The sequence below is a fragment of the Echeneis naucrates genome, chromosome 13, assembly GCF_900963305.1.
Source record: "Echeneis naucrates chromosome 13, fEcheNa1.1, whole genome shotgun sequence".
NCBI classification, from domain to species: Eukaryota; Metazoa; Chordata; class Actinopteri; order Carangiformes; family Echeneidae; genus Echeneis; species Echeneis naucrates.
The window spans coordinates 534139-556646 of NC_042523.1; the positions used below are offsets into that span (position 1 = coordinate 534139).

General features: G+C 41.8%; 1 protein-coding gene across 1 annotated transcript; it reads right to left on the reverse strand.

Annotated features, from left to right (window-relative positions):
* On the reverse strand, positions 1-20116 carry LOC115053223 (sodium/potassium-transporting ATPase subunit beta-3-like). Its single transcript, XM_029517789.1, has 7 exons — positions 19936-20116; positions 6937-7065; positions 6608-6706; positions 6203-6390; positions 5977-6027; positions 3815-3901; positions 1-369 (listed from the first exon to the last, which is right to left on the reverse strand). The coding sequence occupies exons 1-7, from the start codon at positions 20105-20107 to the stop codon at positions 202-204; spliced, it is 894 nt and encodes a 297-aa protein (XP_029373649.1). The 5' UTR covers positions 20108-20116; the 3' UTR covers positions 1-201.
* Positions 20117-22508: the final 2392 nt, after the last annotated feature.

A 22508-nucleotide genomic window follows, 5' to 3' on the forward strand; every position in this document is an offset into this window, starting at 1 on the left:
ATGGACTGGATGGACTGGAAGATGGAATAATTTAGCAGTGTGTTTCCCTCAGTGGTTCACATCTGGTGTAAATTTGAAGACCATAAACCATATTCAGACATCAAGGAATAAATCGGGTCTGGATTCAAAATTGTCCTGAAATCAAGCTTCATTTCCAGAGTAATACCAGTTTTTCGTATTTGTGGGTATTGCCAGTGTCGGTTATTCAGACACTTTCACTCGGAATGTGACACGACCCTGAAACTTGTCCCGATCGTCATTGTTACGCACATCTGAGCCCTCGACTTTACACTCCACCGTTTGCTCAATGTTGTAGTCATCTCTAGTTAACAACAACTTGACAGCGACCAGAGGCTGCACATAGTCAGGCTGAAATGATAGAGAGAGGTGTGGCTTTAGTGTGGACAGACTTATTTTCAGCAGTTTTCCAAAAACAGTGGAATTTTAAAAAAGCTATTTTTTTAAGATGCAAATAAAATAGTAAAAGGAATAATTACAAAAAGTTAAAAAATCAGGTCGATATCTAAAACTGAACATTAAACATTTGAAAGCACTATGTGAAGTTCTCTTTATTGAGTTTCATCATCCTGAAAAAGTTAGAATCCATATTAATTTCAACCTTCAAAGAACAAAAACAGCCATGAGTCCATGCTCAGTCAGCTTCTGTAGAAATGAGTGGTTCAGGTTGGCCTGACTATTTAATTTTGCCCCAGTGTAAAACTCATAATACAGTGACTTTGTGTTTGCATTCTGAAACAAAACCTAAAAGAAATCCCCACATAAAAAACAGCATATATACAACATATTTCATAGATATTTCCACAGTCAAAGTCAGATCCATCATGTTTGAAATGAACAAGTATCTGCTTTCCTCTCAGTCTCTCTCTAAACCTGAAACAAGATCTGATCTGAAGATCTGCACAATTTTTCTAACTTATAATGTGCGTGGTATTTATTTTGCCTGGACTCTACCACTGTACTGAATCCATAAACCAGCTCTAAACCTGGATCTGGCCTTTGGGTCTGCCAAAAGCCTTAAACCTGCATTCTACTTAGTAACCAGTGACTCCACTAATTGTAAGAAGCAATCGGATTGCACTGACGTCGATGGGAAAATGTCCCTCCTTCTCCCATGATTTATTAGCTCAGTAAATGTTTATGGTCTCAGTGTCTAGTTTCAAGTCCTCAATAGAACCTGATGTTTTTAAACTGATTTTCCCACATGAATAGACCATAAAGCAGGGGATGTATCATTGGGCATGGCTACTGTGTAAGCGAAAGAATTTACCACCAATCAGATTACAAATCAAATTACAAACTTCCACTTCATTCCAAAAGTTGCATCCTTTGTAGTGTATGCACATTTCTAATGGTCTAATGATTTGATTTCTGAAGACTGCCTCATCAGAAATTAAATCAAATGTATTTATATAGTGTCAAATCAATACAAAGTTACAACAGGGCAGTTTATACATAGAGCAGGTCTAGACCATGAATTTGTTGAAGAGACCCAATATATCCGTCCAAGGGCAAGCATTTAGCGACAGTGGCAAGGAAAAACTTTAAGAAGCAGAAACCTCGGGCACAAACAGGCTCAGTTGGGGCAACCATCTGCCTTGACTGATTAATAATGTTCATAATAAAGCATTTAGGGAGGTGTGTGCCTGAGGAGTGAGGAGTTACACACTGACTGTTCCATCACAAGCACTGATAAAACTGGGCTTCAGAAAAAAAGGGTATTTCAGAGACTTAAAGGGATATCCTATTTTCTGGCCTGCCATATGCTCATATATAAAAAGCCTTCAAATGGTTTAGAATTAGCACTGTTACCTCACAGCACAATGGCTCATGTACATGCTTCCTCAGGGAAACATCGTCAGAGAAACATTGTCTGAAAGCATAGTATTTCATGTCACGTTTGTTGTGATGATTTCCAGATTTTCCTGCACCAAATTCTCAACAACCTCATTTGAGTTGTGTCAGGGACGTCAAGACATGGATGGCAATATCTATGCCGGTAACAGACCACTGATGTGAAGAATATATTTCCACCAATGACCTAACTAACCACTGAGTGATGAGGCCAGCAGCAGCAACCTGAGTTCCTGCACAAAGAACCAAGAGTGAACAAGTGTAACTCAGTGTCACTAGCCACAGCCCAACATTTGCCAGCTGTTTTAAGCAGGAGGGTGTGTGCCAATTATAGCTGAGTTTCTGTGGGGGATGCTGCAGGAGTATGGGGTGAGGGAGTCACTTTTAAGGGCCATCCAATCTCTGTATGCCGGTATTCTGCAGTAAGTCGGACTTGTTCCAAGTGATGGTTGGCCTGCGGCAGGGCTGCGCCATGTCACCAATCCTGTTCGTCTTCTCCTGTTCTTTTTGCGGATAATGTGGTGCTGTTGACACCATCGGTCTGTGACTTTCAGCTCTCACTGCACAGGTTCGCAGCTATGAAGCAGCTGGGATGAGGATCAGCACCTCCAAATCAGAGGCAATGGTTCTCAGCAGGAAACCGATGGACTGTCTACTCCGGGTTGGGAGTGAAGTGAAGGATTTCAAGTACCTCGGGGTCTTCTTCACAAGTGGGGGGACTTTGGAGTGTGAGACTGGCTGGAGAATCAGAGCAGCGGGAGTGAGACTGCAGTTGCTGCATCGCACCGCTGTAACAGAAAAAAGAGAGCTGAGCTGGAAAGCAAAGCTCTCGATCTTCAGGTCATTCCTAACCTCACCTATGGTCATGAGAACTGGATTGTGATCAAAAGAACAAGATCACGAGTACAAGCGACCGAAATTAGTTTCCTCAGAAGGGTGGCTGGCTTCTCCCTTAGGGATAGGGTGAGGAGCTTGGTCGTCCGAGAGGAGCTCAGAGTAGAGCCACTGCTCCTTTGCATTGAGAGGAGCCAGTTGAGGTGGTTCGGGCATCTGGTCAGGATACCTCCTGGGCGCCTCCTTTGGGAGGTGTTCCCAGGCACGTCCAACTGGGAGGAGGCCCCAGGGCAGACCGAGGACCAGGTGGAGAGGTTATATTTCCACCCTGGCCTGGAAACGCCTCGGGATCCCCCAGTCAGAGCTAGTGGATGTGGCCGGGGAAAAGAAAGTCTGGGGCTCCTTGCTGAAGTTGCTACCCCCACGACCCAACCTCAGGTAAGAGCATAAAGATGAATGAATGGATGAAAAACAGTGTTGCTTCCTTTGGTGTGAACTTTGAACCTGGTGAGTCTGTGTATAATTTACATGCACAGAAAGCTATTACATAAAATTAGAAGGGAAAACTACTTAAATAATTTTCTATTGAAGATCTAAAACTGGAGACTGAGACCATAACGTTTCAATAATGTTTACTGACCTAATAGATCAAGGGAGAATGAAGGCCATTTTCCCATCAATTTCAATACAATGACTTCTTTTTACAACCAGTGGAGTTGCTGTCTGATGGTAAATGCAGGTTGAAGGTTCTTCAGCAATGGCTAGGTCCCCTTCCATAGACAGTTTACGGCTTAAAATTGTAAATTGGTATTGCGATGCTCATGATAGTTTATCACCTTTGGTTCCTTCGTCACAGAAAACTGGGTAAAGGGAAAAATATAAAAATTTACATAAAATTACAGGTATCTGCACATGCTGACTATATCGACTTTAGAACAATGTTTCTAACTCCACATGTAAATGCGGCTGAAACTAGTTAGGCATTACACTGTAAAGATCTCATTGCAGCATCTGTGATGTCATCATAAAAAATGAAAGCATAAATCTCAAAGTCAAAAAATAATTCAGGGTCAGAATGCTTTTAGTTAAATAATCAGTCTTTACTCACGTGTGCTTTCTTGCCATAGTATGGGAAAAACATTTTATCAAGGCGACCTTCAGGTGGGAAGTATTGCATCTGCAACAGACTGTCTCTCTAACAGAGACAGAGGGATGAATTCTATTTGAGTAAAACAAGATGGCTTTCAAGATGTGTGCAGTGCAGTGCAGTGTATAAATCAACCACTTTCCTCTCGTTTCAGTTAAATTACCTAAACCAGCTGCTTTGCGTCATTTGGTTTGTGTGTGTAGAGGGAGAAATGATGTCACCAACTTTGGGTTTATGGCTCCCATCTAATGACCCCCTACTCTACATGAGCCAGAAATCACACTACAAGTTGAAAATAAGGACACATTAAATGTGTGCCACATCTTGTATGTCCACTATATGGTGCTAGAGAACTCTTGGCAGTATTGTCATGTCGTTGTGTATGAGTTGGAGAATACATATTGTCAATATCATGTACATTGGACAATGTTTGCAATATGAGGCTGACTTCTTGTGACCACTTGGTGGTGCTCTGATCCTGAGTGAATATTGACACATATTCTTGTTCAGGACTCTGATCGTGCATGTGGAATTTCAGACCAATTGGATAATGTATGGTGGAGTTATGAGGACCTCCTCCTCAATGGCAAAACCTGGCAAAGCCTCAAAAACTAACCTCACTGCCACACCCAGCAAGTATAACAGACCGAAAAGATTTACATAATTATTAAACTTCAATATCTTGAGATGATACTGAGTGAATGTGGAATCATTTTGATTAAAAATATAGGAGGAGTTTGTGAAAGTGCGAAGCATGTATACTGGCAAAACCGGGAAGATATCAAAATTTCAAATTGAAATAGTTGACTTCCTGTTGAAGTGAGGGTATGGGTCCATGAGACTCGGTATGATGCATATCTCCGTTCATTTAAGTCAACCTTGAGCTTGGGCCTTAATACAGAAGGATTCTTTCATCACTAATCTAAAGTGATTTATTTTAGGGCTAAGCACCCGCATACCCCAAAAGTCATGAAAATTGGACGGCATGTCAAAAATGCATGAACTTTTTATACCTCATTGGATGCAGAAATCCATGACAGAAAATGGCACTATCCTTCCAAAAATTGAGCCCGTTCCTCCAGAGGGATATAGATGAAACAAAATTGGTACACATATACATCATGACAAGATGCACAAAAAAGCCACAACATGAAATCTGCCATTTTGAAGTTTTAATTTTTCGTCATTTTTGACGATTTCTACCCCTTGTTCTTTAAGGAATTCTTCCTGCAGTTTTATTCCAAATGACTTCACATTCACGCAATATTACCTCAAGATCGTGACTGTAAAAAATAAAAAAAAATCTTTTTTATCTGTTATTTCTGGACAGCATGGTGTGGCACCAATTTCAATGAGTTGCCATCACATACAAAGTGTTAATAACTCAAATATATGTTGTCCAATCTGCCCCAAATTTGTATGCATGCTGCAATTCCCACCTTAGTTCTTATTTCATCTGCACATAAATGCCCATCCCAAAATAACTCAAAGGTGCCACCCTGAAAATTTTAAAAAATGGAGCCCCTGACTCTAGACTGATGTTGCTGAACAAAAATCTGAAGACAAATTTCTGAGTTTTAATGGACCCCTTCACTAACTTCAAAAGGAAGTCAGCCATTTTGATTTGAAGTTTTGATTTTACCAATTTCCGGGCACTGTACTTCTCCTCTTACAATTTCAATGCAGATGACTTCAGATTCACCCAGTACAATCTCAAGAATTTGAAGACGAAAGGCTCAAAAATATATTTTTTTTGTCCTTTGTACCTGCTGGGTGTGTACTTCACTCAATCTGCCCCAAATTGGCATGTATTATATTCTGAGTCAAAGTCAAAGCACCACCTGTTGGACAAAAGAAGTCAGCCTACCATCACATCATTGTCTAATTTGCATGATATTTACAGGCTAGGTTTTTCACGTAATACACTTTAATATGATGTATAACTGATGGATGCTCTCTACCACCACACAGTGGAAATCCTGCCACTCCTGGCAAAAGGTTTTACAGTTTTGCATGCGGGTGTGTCCAGCGGGCTCCGAGTTGCACAGGGGTACAAGGGCAAGTTTGACGCTGCTTGCTGGTTTGATTTTATATATCTCTCATCATCATGTTGTGTGTCCTACCTTAGCAGTACAGTTGATGTAGGGATCCCCTAGTGGCTTCAGTCCAATGACCTGCAGACAAATATTAATAATATTTATATTTTTTAACGGTTAAATTCATGCCTGGCATTTAAAAATTAAGTCATTCATGTTATGTAATGATTTTCATTCATTCTATCTAAACTAGCTGAGACATTCTGGTTCCATGGGTGAAAAGGTGAAAAGTGAGGAAGGTAGTTCTGCTGACCCGGTTCATTTTGATAATGATGCAGGGTTTCCCTTCGGCGTATCCAAAGCTGGTGTCAGGAAGACCAGAGCACTGACGCAGCATGCTCCGCTTAAACTGACAAACTTTCTTTATATGCTCGTTGTTCTGTTCAGTGTATTCACCCACCAGACACAAGTCATTACGCTCCTGAATGCTATCATTATACTCTGAAAATAGAACAAAACCATAGTAATTAATAATGAATTGCGTAATTATTACTGTTGTGGAAAGACTTCAGTTTGTGGACTTTTATTGTTGAGTTTAGTCACAGCTTTCATCTGTAGAGATTTCCTGTTCTAGGGGACGACTACATCCAGAGTATACCATCCACTACATACTGAGCATCCAGCGAGAGATGAATGTTACAATATTGTTTGTGCTTACGATGCAGGAGGTTGTGCAGTTCTTGGACGTATTGGTTGTAGTTTGATGGGTCACTGCTGTTGAACAAGATCTCAGCTGCATGCGGACGAATGACCAAACCTGTGAAAAAACACTGATAATCAGAAATCAATCAGTGACAACACAAACGACTGAAACTGGACTCATGTTTTATCCAGTAATATCCCGCAGGAGTTAAATTTTATAATTGACTTGAATGATTTATTTATTATCAAAGTTTTATTTGGATTAAAATCTTTTTTCAGACCAAACCTAAAACACATCAGAAATAATGTTTATGAATGCGAAGTAAAAAACACATGCTCACGCACCTGGATTAGCCACTCGATCCTGATATCGGGGGACATTTTCATCCAGAGTCTTTAGCATCACAAACATTGTCAGAGAAAACATTCCCGCCAAAAATCCATAAAAAACAAAGTAGAAGAGGAGGATGAGACCTGAAGAAGACAATTCAAACACAACTTTATTTAAAGCCAACAGAGGAAGCAAACATTTTCATCCATTTAGAAACAGACCCCAATTCACTTTGGTTTACTAGGGCCCCAAGGCACTGCAAAGACACACATTGTTATTGGTCACATTTCTTATTCATGCCTCAGGGCCTGCACTGAGTCACTATTGACCTCTAAAACATAATGCTGTACAGGACATTGTTCGTGTTTCTTATTCTTATTATTTAATAGGGATGAGCGAGTAGACCACTATCTGTAGCTGTATCCATATCTGTTCAACCATCTACATTATCTGTATCTGTAGCTGTACTTGTAAGGGGTGAGACTTAAACCATAAGTGGGCGTGGGCGTGGTTCATATGGAAGTTGTATTTTTAAGCCTGAAATTGATGTGGGTTGGTCAAAAGTTGCTATATTTGTATATGTCTGTCAAGTTTCCATTTATTTTTGCACATTTCATGTTATGTCCTATCTTTCCTGTCTTATTTTGAAATCACTATCCCTTTGTCTCATGGCCAGTTTGTTGTACTTCACGGTCCTCATCCCAGCTTTAAGCACAGCATTCATAGTCTAAGTCATAGCTCGTTTTGTGTACGACCTCGCTTGTTTATTCGACCTTTCCATTTGCCTCTTGCCTTTTGGATACCTCTGCCTGTTAGACTGCTAACATGTGTACTGAACCCGGACTACATAAAACCTACCTTTTCCTCTGATCCCACTCTGTGTTGTGCATTTGTGTCCACCAGTTCTGTGCTCCGGGGAGTTCATGACAGTACCGGATACTTGTTTCAGTCGAGTATCCGGCTCAACCCTATTATTTTGTGACACGAGTGTGAAGCACAGAGGCACTACTTCTTCTTCTCCATTCTTATTCAGTGCCACGGGTGTGAAGTACTGAGGTGCTACTTATTATTCTCCATACTTATAATTACTAAACTGTCTTTGCTGATCAATAAAAAACTTGACTTTATGATGAGTGGAAATAAGGAACATCACTCATGAAGCCTTTGTTTTTTAAACTGAACCCACCAAACCAGCATAATGTTGCTGCAATGTGCTGTTAGCCCTGTAAAAGCACTTCAGGGTTGAGTGGAAGTGTGAGAGAAGTTTATGCTGTTGACCATAACTGCTGTGAAACTAATGAAAATACAGTTTTATTGATCTGATTCACCGCTTCTCCCCGTTCACTCTCTAGCTCACACCACAGCATCAGTTGACCTGGTGTTCTGGTTTAACTGGTGACTGTGCTAAGCACTGATTATCTCAAATTACAACATACGTTATTGTACGGTCACCGATAAAGCTGAAACACCAGGTTTTTGACAACTCTTTTGCTGCTTACTTCCAGAGTAACTCTGTCACCCCCATGCATTTTTTACTGCTCCCTGCTGCTGTCTTATGGTGGTCCTTCTATTCACAGATGCCTCCTGGTGGTTTTTTGGGCACATCACAGCGTCTAAAGAAAACACAATTACTGCTCTTCTAAAAAGAGACATGAATCACGTGTGACTCGTGAGAATTGTGTGAATACAACCGAATTCAACCAGGAACAACTGTACTTGTCAGACTTTGAACTCTGTGGAAAGAGGCTTTTTGTAAGCTACTATGATTATTACACAATCGCCATTCATGTTTTCTGAAAATGTCAGACCTTCTTAGATTTTAGAATGGTGTCACAGGGTGTATGTGTGTGTGTGTTTTGTGGGTCTGCTCTTACCCCCTCCCTGCTGTGGTTGGAGTGCACCTGTTGATCTCCTTGATTGGGACACACACACACACACAATGCCTACAATACCCATATATATATATATATATATATATATATATATATAACGAGAAACTTTTGGATGCTAGCAGAAGGCTACATTAGCCCTCACAGCGCTCAGACTCACACTGGCCTCCTCCCAAAGGCAGTCAGAGAGCAGAGAGGAGATCCTTACCTCTCCATTAGCATTCAGACTGCAAATGAATCAAAGTAGATTTCACCTTGGATCTAAATGCAAACTTTGCCTGTGAACAGACGTTTGGCTGCAATGCCCCCTCTTGTGTGTGTGTGTGTGTGTGTATCTTTCTTTCTGTCAGTTGGGACTCTGGAGCACACATGCTGTATTGTTTTTGTCTACATTTCCTAAAAATTTCTAATCTTCACTGCTACATTACTTAACATTCAATCAAGAGATTAAATTCTTGTTTTTATTTCTTTATGTATGACCCCGACCTAGGGAAAGGAGGACGCAACACAAAAAACCAGTTATAATTTGGCAAAGTAAGGTTTTATTGCCTTGGATAATAGAAAAAAAGAAATGGGTAATATAACAAAAGCAACAAAACTGAGGAAGAGGGCCGATGGATGCTGGTCAAATCAAAAAAGGAATAAAACATAGAGGACTCACTGAGCTAGGTATCTATATTAGTTTGACACCAAAAGAAAAGAACACAAAAGCTACCTGTTTAAATAAAAGCCCAAACTACAAAGAACCAGCATTCCTGCACCTAGAATGTCCACACATTACCAAATATGTAACAAAAAAATTATATCAGCCGTCAGTTCTATTATATAAAAATTTAAACCTGGCCACACTTTGTCAGAGGGCATAAATATAAAAGAATACAAAGGTGAAAACTAACAAACAAAGCTCTGTTATAGGGAGCTACTAAAAATCTCCAATCTGCTGAGTATAAGGTTTAGTTGCATCTCTTGTGGACCGCAATCAGGCAATTGACAGGAGGCGCGGCTGGTCGGTCAGGTGCCGCACCAATCCGAACAGATGGGAGGGTCCCATTGAAATGAGAATGCAGGGAAAGGTGCAGAGAGACAGAGAGAGACACACACACAGCACTGAAGGCTGTACACATAACCTACAGCCGTAACACTTTATTTCAATTTTATCAGGCACCACAGTGGGCAGACCAGAGAGGATCCGTAAGCAGTTTCCACACTTTCAATTTTAATGACATCATTCACGTTTTTCAACGGATAAACATGAAAGTGTCCTGGATAACTCAACAATATGATTGGTTAACATTATGGCCCATCGGTTTTAATGATTTCTTTGATTCTGAGAAATCGATGGTGGTTTTGGACGTTAGCAGAAGGCTACATTAGCAACTGTTGCCAAAGTGACAAAACCAGCTGCAGCCGTAACATAAACTGTTCAGTCAGCGTTATCATCACACATCTGTCCCAAATATGTGGGCTAGCAGGGCCCTAGTAAACATACGAGTAGGTCCAGCAACCTGTTCAAAACGATGCACTCTTTCTGCCACCCTTTCCATCATGGCAAGTGTGGAAGAAGAGTGAAAGCACAAAATGAAATTTGATTCAGTTGAATTGGAAGTGCTTGTAGAGGAGGCAAATAAACACCTGAACCGGCATTTCAGCACCCCAAACATGTGCTCCACTATGTTCCGTGTGCGTATATGGGCCACATTGTATCGATTCTCTCCTGGAGTGGTAGGGTTGAGTATTGGAGTCAGGAGGAAGGGATGGAGGGTGACACACTGTGGTAAGGTTGTCTCGTCCTGGTTCGTCATTTCCTGTTTCATTTTGAAAGTTCTAACTCTTCTCTCGTTTCAGAGCACTTGCCTATCCTCATGTGTCACCCTGATTACCAATTGTCTCCACCTGTTCCCCATTTCCCTCATGTGGTTAAATAGTCTGTGTTCCCCTTGTCTTTGTCCTTCAACCAGCATCTGAGCCCTTTTCCATGCCCACAGCCCCAGAGAAATTTCTTGTAAGCCTTTGCACCTCAAGACAAGTGATTTTTTTTTTTTTTTGGTCGATTTTGTACCTTAGTTCAGATGTTTTTTCCCATTTAAAGTTCATAGCCAGTAGATTCCTCTTCATGAGTGATTTAGATTTTTTAAGCAGTAAGTTTAATAGATTATCGTAGAGCCGCCGCTTAGTGGCGTGAGTTGTTGGTGTTTATTTTCTTTATTAGGTCAGGATTTCCTCCTCACGGAACATTTTGTGTTAGCCTTTTTCCCCTTTTCTTTATTAGCCTTTTCCCTTCCACCTGGAGTGGTTTTGTTTTGTGACCTCAGGATAGAGTGAGTAATTTTCACAACCTTTTGTTTTGTCACTCCGTTTTGAGGTCATCTGTGTTCCAATAAAATCTGAGAATCATAACATCTCTGCGTTTGAGTCCTGCCTTGAATCCCTGTCTGAAAGATGGGATATGCATTGTCACCTTTGAAACATATGAAATGCATGGTTTAATTTTGTTCAATGAGAGTAGTGTAGTGTAGAGTTCATAGAAACTACACACCCAGCCAGCCATGACCATATTCGCCATCTCCTAACTTTGAAATTATACTGCTATTCCTCATGATGAATGAGTCGTGCACCAACCCAGGATATTTTTCCACAGCATTAGTTATGACTCATCTGGAGTCACAAACAACCTGCACATTTAATGAGTGGCTGTATTTGCTGTTCCTGTACAGAAGCTCAGTGATACGTGTGAGTAACTTTTTCTTCTGTCATCCCAAATATACTGAAAATATACTGAGCAAACGAGAAAATTCCATTCTCTGGGTCTGCGTTCATTGTTCCTGTTTCTCGTAATGGCAACAATGACAGCAACCATTGCGCATAAAGCTGGGATGATTTGCACCTGCCCTTCAAACTTATATTTAGATGCAATCATTCTCTCCTCCTAGTAGTTTGCTCACCTGGGCAGAAACGTCCCATACTCCATATTCATTAAGGCCAAGGTGCTAAATGGACAGTGCGCCACTTTGCTCACTTCAAAAACGCAGTCCTCAGTGCGCACCGTTCAGCTAGATCAACAAGCACATTTTTTTGCAGGTGACATTAAGTTTGCATACATTTTTATACGAGCAAACCTTTAGTAGATCAGGCCCTTAGTGTCTTTGTCGCTAGATTTAGCAACTGTTTCTGGTGTAAGTGGAGACTTTTCTGGTGTAAACTGATGTTAAAAAGCGCACATCCCTCTGCAGCTCTCAACAAGCAGCAGCAGCTGGTGCTACCGTGAGCCCCGTCCCAAAGCCCTCACAGCGGCCTCTACCTAAAGGCAGTCAGAGCAGAGAGAAGATCCTCACCTCTCCATTAGTGTCCGGACAGCAAATGAATCAAAGCAGTCACCACTAATGGGATCACATCACAAAGCTTCACTCTGCAGAGGGGAACCAGACATGGGTTCCCTCTCTCTCCCTTACTGTTTGCTATACTCATTGAACCATTGGCATTAGCAATACATCAGAACACCACTATCAAAGATATCCACCCAACTATTTCCGAGCACAAAATCAATTTATATGCTGATGATGTATTCCTCTACTTGCAGCAACCTAAACCATAATTACAGGAAGCCTATAACTGTATCTCAGATTCTTCAGCCCTGTCTGACTACTTGATTTACTGGTCCAAATCAACAATATTACCAATAATGGAGAATCAATGGGACCCTGCAGACCAAAATCTCCAGCTTTCCTTCTCTGGAGGGAACATTAAATACTGGTGCATAAATCCATCCATCTTCATCCGCTTATCTGGTTGTGGGGGTAACAACTTCAGCAGGGAGCCCCAGACTTTCCTTTCCCCAGCCACACTGACTGGGGAATCCCGAGGAATTCCCAAGCCAAAGTGGAGATATAATCTCTCCACCTGTCCTCAGTCTGCTCCAGGGCCTCCTCCCAGCTGGATCCTAGCCAGGAGGCATCCTAGCCAGATGCCCAAGCCACCTCAACTGGCTCCTTTCAATGCAAAAATGCAAAGGAGCAGCAGCTCTACTCTGAGCTCCTCTCGGATGACCAAACTCCTCACCGTATCTCTAAGGGAGAAGCCAGCTACCATTTGAAGGAAGCTCATTTCGGTCACTTGTACCCGCAATCTCATTCTTTTGGTCATGATCCATGTGTTGATCCTCATCCCAGCCGCAAACCTGTCCAGTGAGAGCTGATGGTCACACACTGATGCACACACTATCTGCAAAAAGCAGCTACGCGATCCCGAGCCCTACGACCTGCAACCTCTCTCCTCCTCAACTGTGTGGAGAAATCCTGTCCATGAAAATAATGAACAGGATTGGTGACATGGCGCAGCCCTAGCGGAGGCCAGCCCTCACTTGGAACAAGTCCAACTTACTGCTGAACACCCGAACATAGCTCTCATTTTGGGGATATAGAGATTGGATGGCCCTTAAAAGTTGAAGGCCTCCTGGACAGGGGGCTCCTTCAAACGTTCCCGGTTCACCAGCACTACACGGGCTTACCAGGTCTGTCCGGAGGCTTCCCCCACCACTTGACCTAACTCACCACCAGATGGTGATCAGTTGACAGCTCAGCCCCTCTCTTCACCAAAGTGCGACGTAAGATCCGATGATATGATAATAAAATCAATCATCAACCTTCGGCCAAGGGTGCTCTGGTACCAGGTACACTAATGAGCCTCCTTATGCTCAAACATGGTGTTTGTTATGGCCAGTCCAGACGAGCACAGAAGTCCAACAACAAGATACCACTCAGGTTCAGGTCAGGGAGGCCGTTCCTCCCAATCGCACCTCTCCAAGTTTCGCCATCATTTCCTGCGTGTGCATTAAAGTCTCCCAGAATGACCCATATTGGGGTCGGATCTGCCATGGGAGACTGTACCAGTAACACGACACTCCAGACAACATAGCTCCCAGGTTCACAGGAACACACAAACCTCTCCACCACGATAAGGGGATGGTCCGCAAAGAGGACTTGGGTATAAATACCTCACCTAAACTATCAGAGCTAGTCCACTTGAACTTTGATCCATTCCTGGAGAAAATCTGTGGTGACTTGGGGCGCTGGAACAATCTTCCAATCTCTGTTATGGGGCGTATATCTACAGTTAAAATGAAAATTTTACCACAAATCAACTATTTATTCTCCATGATCCCATTCAAACCCACAGCAAAGTGGTTCCAGAAGTTAGATTCTGCTATTGTGCAGGTCCGTGCAGGTAGGGAGAGGAGATTTTATTCCGATGAGGGTCACGGGAGGGGGTGTGGTGGTGGAGCAAGTCTGTGAGGTAGGAGGGGGCATGGTTAGGGTTAGGGTTAGTGTGTGTGTAGGAGGATTTTGAGTTGTATGCAATATGCGATGGGGAGTCAGTGTAGGTTTTGGAGGACGGGGGTGATGTGGTGTTGTGAGGTTCAGGAAGGGGGGGTGGAGATTCCCATCCCCCACACCCCTCAGATTTCAAAGAGACTTTTGCCACCAACAGAGATTTCCCAGATCTCTGTTCAGTGCCATCCCGGACTCTTATCTGACTCTGACATCGTTATATGAAAGAACCAGTCAACAGGACTGGTGCAATTTGATCCTAGTAAATTACGTACCTACCACAAAGGCAGGGAACAATGGAAAGAGGACTGTCCTGTCCAGATCAAATCTTGGATGTTGCCACTAATGTGGATGCGATTTTGACACATAGCACCAACCTAAGTCTGGTTCGGACCAAGTCCACGCGTTCATGGAAAAATTCTTCCCTAATGTCAGTGGCCTCTTTCAGCAGGATAGGGCTCCCTGCTTGTGGCAACAGTTCAGGAGGTTTGAAGAACAATAGGCAAGCCAAGGTGTTAACTTGGCCTCCATATCCCCCAGCTCTCAATCCAACATAGCATCTGTGAGATGAGCTGGACCAACAACTCCCATCCATGGAGGATCCAGCTCACAACAGTAATAAAGGATTTTTTTTTTTAAGTCCAAAATAACATTTCTCTGCACATATGAGGATTCATGACCTAAATGCATCTTGACGTAACTTATTTTGAAGGTTACTGAAAATAAACTGTAGCTAGAAGAGAGTTGATACCAAAACCTGTCATTTTAAAGTTCCAGCAGCTTAACAGCATTTTACGGGCCAACAACCATAACAGCTTCAAGTTAGGAACAGGAAACAACGGCATCATGTCAGTGAGTATGATGTACTGTGGTTGCCCGTGATATAATGCAATGTAATGGGATACAATTGAATAGGCTGTTCAGCTATATGCTATTATTGAATGTGATATCATTTACTTTGATATAACAGGATGCATAGGTATACAATGTAACGTGCTGTGATGAAAGCTTGCAGCATAGGAAGGAAAATTGGTAAATTTTTATTATTTTATTAAACACTGTATATGAATGGAATAAAACTTTATTTTGTGGTATGTGGGTATTATACTGCATAAAAGGCTTGTCAGAGGCCTTTTACCTGTGATATAAGCTATAAGCCTGTTATTAGCTTGTGCTTAAGTAATATGATGTTGTAGTGGCACTCGTTTAGCTCTTCTTTCTTTACTGTACCACTTCTAGATCCAGTCGAATAAACACTCTTTTCCACGCGAGCGACGAGACATGACAACTTCAGACAACCTTTGTCTTTTAAAATGTTTACAAAAAACAAAAAAACGCACGGTCAAAAGACTGTGTTGCTTCCGCCATGTTGGTTCTCAAAAAACGAAACTTAAAGTGAACACAGTCGGCTACCATAGTTACCACTATCTGGTGACGTCAAATCATAGAATTTATAACATTGAAACGTTTTTAACCTTTCACACATTAATAATTATGTATTTTAAACTAACATACTCTAATTACAATGAAATTATAATCATTCCCTTTAATTGTTTTTAAACTTAAATTATTATTATTTAACTGGCCCTTATTGGCCCTTACATTACCCGGCCCCTAATTGGTTAGGCAGGAAGACTAAGCAATTACAATTAAACACTAACATTTAAATTACTCTCAATGTCTCTGAACGGTCCAACTTAAACTGGATTCTTATGATTCTTCCTCTTCTCACATCTTCTCACTCAATTGTCTCTCCTGACGCTGCTTCTTCCAACAAGCACAGTTTGTTAACAGGTCTTTCCAGTATGTTGGTCTTGGTTTTTATCTTCACTCTTCGCACCATCCCGCTGGAATCTGGCAATGTTTCAACTACTCTTCCCATGAGCCAGGAGTTCCGAGGAGAAGAACTGTCCACCAGTAACACAACATCTCCGACCATGAAGTTTCTCCTTGGTTTTAACCATTTCTGGCGTTCTTGGAGGAGGGGAAGATACTCACGTCCATCTAGCCCAGAATAAGTCTGCCAGATATTGGACTTGCCTCCATGGTTTTCTTGTGTATGTGTCATCTTTACTGAAGATGCCTGATGGCATGCTGGATTGAGACTTCAGCAGCAACAAATGATTGGGTGTTAAAGGCTCGAGGTCGTTCACATCATCTGAGATACTTGTGAGCGGCCTGCCGTTGATGATACTCTCGACCTCACACATTATTGTCTGAAGACAGTCATCATTCACAGCTTGCTCTTTTAACAGTGAATTGAGGATTCTTCGTACTGTGCGGATCTGCCTTTCCCAGATCCCAACCTGGTGGGAAGCCGCTGGACTGTTAAATATCCACTTTATTCCCTTTGGTTGCAAAGATCTTTCAATCTTGTCATTATCCAGGAGCTGTATGGCTTCTCTCATCTCCCTTTCAGCGCCCACGAAGTTTGTGCCATTGTCGGAACGCATAATAGTGACTTGACCTCTTCTGCTTACAAAACGTCGAATAGCATTAATGCAGGAGTCAGTATCAAGGCTGTCTGCAACCTCAATATGCACAGCTCTAAGGGTGAGGCAGGTGAACATCACACCGTATCTCTTGACTGTACTCCGGCCCCGCTTGACATCAAATGGCCCAAAGTAATCAACACCTGTGTTTGTAAAAGGGGGTTTGTCAGGCATAAGGCGGTCCTCAGGTAGATTCATCAGCACATGATACTTCTACTTTGTGAACACCATAAGCCTTCTCAGATGAAGCAGAACTTTCTTTGGTTCCATGACCACCATCGCCTTTGTCAGATGAGATGGAAACTTCCCCTTTTGCTGTGTGTAGAATGTCTGGGTGCTTTAATGTACATTCTTTACACTCAATTCTTCTTCTGCAGAATTTGCTGAGATGGCCAGGAGTTAGGCATCCAAAACATAGGCCTTTTAACTTCAAGAACTCCATGCGTTCTTTGTGTGGCTTCATTTGTATTTGGTTACATATAGCTAGGGTGTGTGATTGCTGGCAATACAAACATTGCTTCTCAAAGGCCATCCCAGTTTTGTTTGTGTTTGCTGGTTTCACGTATGTTCCTGGAGGCCGTTGGTTTTCAGCTGAAACATTTGTGGCAAAACTGCTTCCACGGATCTCTCTCTTTGTAGGATGTCTTTCTTTGTGCTCAGTTTTGCCAGTTGTGACTGAGCGGGTGTCTGGTATATTACCAAAGAGGGGATCAAGCATTATTTTGGCTTTACGGTCTATGTAACTCACTAAATCAGCAAACCTTGCTCTTCTGCCTCTTCGTTCTTTGATATTGAAAGCTTCAGCACGCCAGCGTTCCTTCGTTTTGTAGGGTAGTTTTGACACCACTGTTCGTAGGTTGGTAGGATTATCCATTTCGTCTAAGAAGTCTACGTCCTCCATAGAGTTGTGACATCCAACCAAAAACATGGCATATGCACTCAATGCCTTTCCGTCATATGACTTGATCTGCGGCCATTTTAATGCCTTATCAATGTATGCACTGGCGATCTGTAGTTCATCCCCATAGTGTTTATGAAGAAGACGCTTTGCTTCATAGTAGCCTTTGCTGGGTGGCACGTGAGCACAGCTACGGACCAACTCTTGGGGTTCACCTGCCGTGAACTGTTCCAAAAAATACAATCTGTCTTGATCATTGTCCGTCTTTTGTTCTATCGAATGCTCAAATGCTCTGTTAAATGATCTGTATTGCAGTGAATCGCCTCTGAAGACAGGAATATCCTTAACAGGTAGCTGAGATTGCTTCTGTTGTTTAACTAGCAGCTCAGTAATTACATTTTGATTTTGCATGACCTTTATTATGTCCTCACCTCTGTTGGTTGGTGCATTATAGCTCAAATCTTGTGAAGCCACATTATGCAGCGTTTGTGGTGGTGCATGAAGGTTCATGCTGCTTGGTTGAGGAGTAAAGCTGGTTCTTTCTTGCTTCACATTCCCTTCACGTTGTGCTAGCTTGTGGCCACTTAAACCATCTTCTGAGTTCTCATATTCTTTGAGCACCTTTATTCTTGCACTGCTTTCAGCTAATGCAGTCTTCAACTCAAGTTCTTCCTTTGCAACTTTAAGTCTGGTCATTTCCAGCTCGAGCTGCTGCCTTTTCTTCTGTGCAGCCACCCGTTCTAGCAGGGCTGCATGTTCAGCTTCTTGTCTAATGCGAGTGGATGAGACTCGTGTTGAGGCCGACGTGCAACTGACTTGAGATCCACATGAACGGGCGTGCCAAACATCGACATCAACCTGAGAAACACTATCACTTGCTTTAATGGTCTCTTGGGGGTCAACATTCTCTTCATTCTCTCTTTGCAGTACAGATTCATGTACACCTGCAATCCATTTTTTAGTTTCTTTCATAAATTTTCCGATGGATGCCATTTTGGGTTCAAACCATTTTCTTACCACCTGTTCGTATATTTTTTCATCCTCAGCCCAAAGATTCGCAACTTCATTATTGAGGCGACTAAACTCCTGTAGATTGAGTGCAAAATCATTTTCCATCACTTCTTTCACTCTTTGTAAATTTTGAGCATCACTCCTCATTGTCTCCACGACCCTTATTTTACTTGTCAGAGCTCCTAAGCTGTGTTTCCTCTGTGCAATGTGCCTTTGTAATTTCTCCTGTAGTCCTTTCTCTGTCAGCTTGCGTGATCTTCCTTGTTGCTCTGTATCCTCGAGGCATCTTGGCTCCCTTTCATTAGCCATCTTATGTTGTAGAGTAAAGGCTCAAGTAGTATGCAAAAGTCTAAAGTACTTTGCTTCAAAGTCACTTTTCTTCATAAAAACGAGTGCAATACTGCTTCTTAAAATAATGCCAAACTCCACGTTGTTTGACTCAAGGCTTGCTACAGTTCACACGGAGAAAGCCATACGTTTGCATTTTTGCATTCGTCCTTTAATTTCGGCTCGAGCTCCGTAATTATCCACTTTACGTCTTCTCGTCTTAATGCACTTGGATATCATGAGTGTCTGACACTACCTTGTCTTGGAGAATCTTTCAAGCAATAACTTTCTGCATCAACATCCTTCGGTGAGCTCTCTCTCTTATGTGCAGCAGGCCCAGCTCCCTCTCTCGCACAGTGATGCTCCAGCTTCGCTATTCCGCTCGTTAAGCTAGTCTTTTGACTAAATGTAGTGGCACTCCTTTAGCTCTTCTTTCTTTACTGTACCACTTCTAGATCCAGTCGAATAAACACTCTTTTCCACGCGAGCGACGAGACATGACAACTTCCTTTGTCTTTTAAAATGTTTACAAAAAAAAAAACAAAGTAAATTACAAGTCCGACGCACGGTCAAAAGACTGTGTTGCTTCAGCCATGTTGGTTCTCAAAAAACGAAACTTAAAGTGAACACAGTCGGCTACCATAGTTACCACTATCTGGTGACGTCAAATCATAGAATTTATAACATTGAAACGTTTTTAACCTTTCACACATTAATAATTATGTATTTTAAACTAACATACTCTAATTACAATGAAATTATAATCATTCACTTTAATTGTTTTTAAACTTGAATTATTATTATTTAACTGGCCTTTATTGGCCCTTACAGATGTCATTATTTAATGTGAATGTTATGTAATGTGATGCATTCAGGTATACTTTGATGGACTGTGATATACTGTAATGTTATGCCACATAACTTGACATTCTTTGATATGCTGTGATGTATAGTGATTTAATGAAGGGTGCTGTTATATGATGTACAGTGATCTAATGTGATATAATGTGACGAAATGTGGTGTGCTGTACTACAATGGGATAAATACAGATTCGTGCCAAATTGGTCTCACCCCAGCTGCTGGCGGTCCTGCCTAAGAACTCTCCAGTGGTCGGATTGTAGATAAAATCCTTCCAGGTTTCTTTCTTCTCATTGCTTTCTTTTTTCTCGCCTTTCATTTCATCCTTGGCCTCCTCTTTCGCATCCTCTATCACGTTTTTAACCTCTTTCTCCTCTGCATTCATCTCCTCCTCCTGCTCCTGCGGACTGGACGACATGCTGATCCAGTGAGTCAAGCAGGTTCGGACTACTCAACACTGAGCGGGCTGAGTCGGAATACAGAAATTACACTCCGTCCGTCAGAAGACGATGATGAACGAGCCCTGGCTGCACACACACACACACACACACATACACACACAAGCACTGCAGTAGAGTGACGCGCATGCGCAGTACTAGGCACAGGGAATTAATTAACAATACATCTTAAATAAATAAGGTCAATAATAAAGTCTAAATAAGGTCTCTTTATTTATGATGCTGTGTGTATGTGTGTGTACGTTTAAGATGCTTCAGCATACACATACACACACATTTAAGAACATACAGATATACTCTGCTGGACTCTGCTTGGCATATTTGAAATAATTTCTGTGTTTTAAATTATGTAACCAAACAACAGCTCACGGAATGTCACATGACCACATGGAAGACATGTCATTGGATAAAAGGAGTATGCGCTGATATTACACACAGGAGGAGAGCGGAAGTTAAATGTGGAGGAGGACAGGAAACTAGAAAGCAGGGTCATATCTGTGAAAGAGGAGCTGAATCGTCTTTCTGAGAGTCTGAGTCCCAACAGAGGACCCTAGTGAGGGTGGCTGGCAGGATGGACCTCTCTGGGTTAACCCACTTGTTTGTTGGCTGCTATTTCAATGCTTTCAGTTTGTAATTTGTAGGCCACTGTCTCTAAACCTGAACCTGGACTCCTTGTTTGAAAGGTGACGCTAATGCTGAAAAGCCTTGATCTGTAGTCTATCTAATTACCATCAATTATACTGGTTGTAAAAAAAAACCCAAGTCAACTTATAACATCAATTCTATGGGAAAATGTCCCTGCTTCCCACCACTTCTTTAGCTCAGTAAATTAAATTCCTTGTGAAACTGGAGGCTTTAAACTCCTGGGTAACTTAAAGATGAGTTTAAGACTTGTGGTCTTTAATTGATGTGGTGGTTTAAAATCAAGCGTTCACTGGATACACATAACTGCTTCATTCCAGATTTCTGTCAGAAAATATTATATTATATATAGTAAATAGCTGCTGTCAGGTATTTTCCCTCTGTACTTGCTGAACTATAGCAGTTTTCCCTGATCCATCACCTTAGTTTCATTTGTTTCCTCAGTGCAGTTGCATGTGATCGCTGCAGCAGTAGTAAAATACCTCAGGGAGGACAGATAGTCTTTGTTTTTTCCAAACCTGAAAAAGACAAAACTCTTTTCTAATGATCATAGTTTGATCACTTGACTTGTTATCCATAGAGAGTGGGTGGGCTCCCTGCTATGGTCTCAGGTAGAGTGAAAACACTGCAGTAAATTATATTGACAGAAAAGAAAATAAAGCTGTTAAAACAATGTTTTAATGTCTCAAAATAAAACTAGTGATTTTTTAAGGGCTTTCATTTTGTCTTCAGTAACATGTTCTAGACCTTTCTTGTCTCTAATGCTCAAAAGTCTACCTGCACCTTTAACATCTTTAACATGACTGAAAATGACATTATGTATATTCTGATTATTATTCATCTGCTCATACAAAGAACAACATGTTAGCCGATTTTCTGATAAAAAAAAACAAAAAAAAACTTGTGTCGTTTCATACCCCTCTCTTCCCCATCTCAGCAGCAGGGGGAGTAGTCAGCAGGGGGAGGATGCTACCAGGTTGCCGTGGTTTCAGCCTCTCGATTCGTTTGGTGACCGTTGTCTGGAATGTGTGTGTGAGTGGCTGAAGGGTGTGAGTGTATGTGTGTATGATTCTTACAGCTGTGAGGATATATGACTGCAGGACGGAGCAGAGGAAGAGAGGAGGAGAGGGAGGAAAGGAGGACAGAGGTGTTACAGGGTGGATGTGGATGTGGATTAAAGACGCTGCAGCGAGTCACCGTTTCCAATGGGCGACAGAGGTCTGTGAAGACTGAAAGAACCTTCATCACTCACATCTTTGTCTCTGCACAGGGAGGACTGAGGGAGGGAAGGAGACAGTGAAACAGGGATGGATGGAGTCTGAGTCATCTCTAATCTTCTGGTAAACCTCCTCTCAGCTGCTTCATTCTGTTGGGTTGGTTTCATGTTTGTTCCTTCTGGTTTAATCATCTGTCCAGTAAACGTATTCATTCTTGCTTTTCTTTTTCTCTGCTTGTGGAAAACATTGATGTGTTTGTTGTCAAATTGCCTGAGCCATCACTGACAGTGTGTCTGTAGAAATCAGATCTGGCTGCCTCACACCCTATTTTTGTTGAAATCAGCAGCTTCATCTTCAATGTGGCCGCCATCTTGAATCAGAGCTGAGAGCAAAGTTGCAGATTAAAGGCAAAGGCCACATAGTTTCAAACCAAGAGACATTTTCATCTTAAAGAGGGGAAAACATACCT

What these genes read in the sequence shown, in the direction of transcription:
- LOC115053223 (XM_029517789.1), bottom strand. Translation starts at nt 20,107, where the DNA reads ATGAATGCAGAGGAGAAAGAGGTTAAAAACGTGATAGAGGATGCGAAA. An exon ending in ACTGCACAACCTCCTGCATC is followed by an intron (nt 6,391 to 6,607) that starts GTAAGCACAAAC and finishes TTCTATTTTCAG; the next exon opens with AGTATAATGATAGCATTCAG. An exon ending in TCATTATCAAAATGAACCGG is followed by an intron (nt 6,028 to 6,202) that starts GTCAGCAGAACT and finishes ATTTGTCTGCAG; the next exon opens with GTCATTGGACTGAAGCCACT.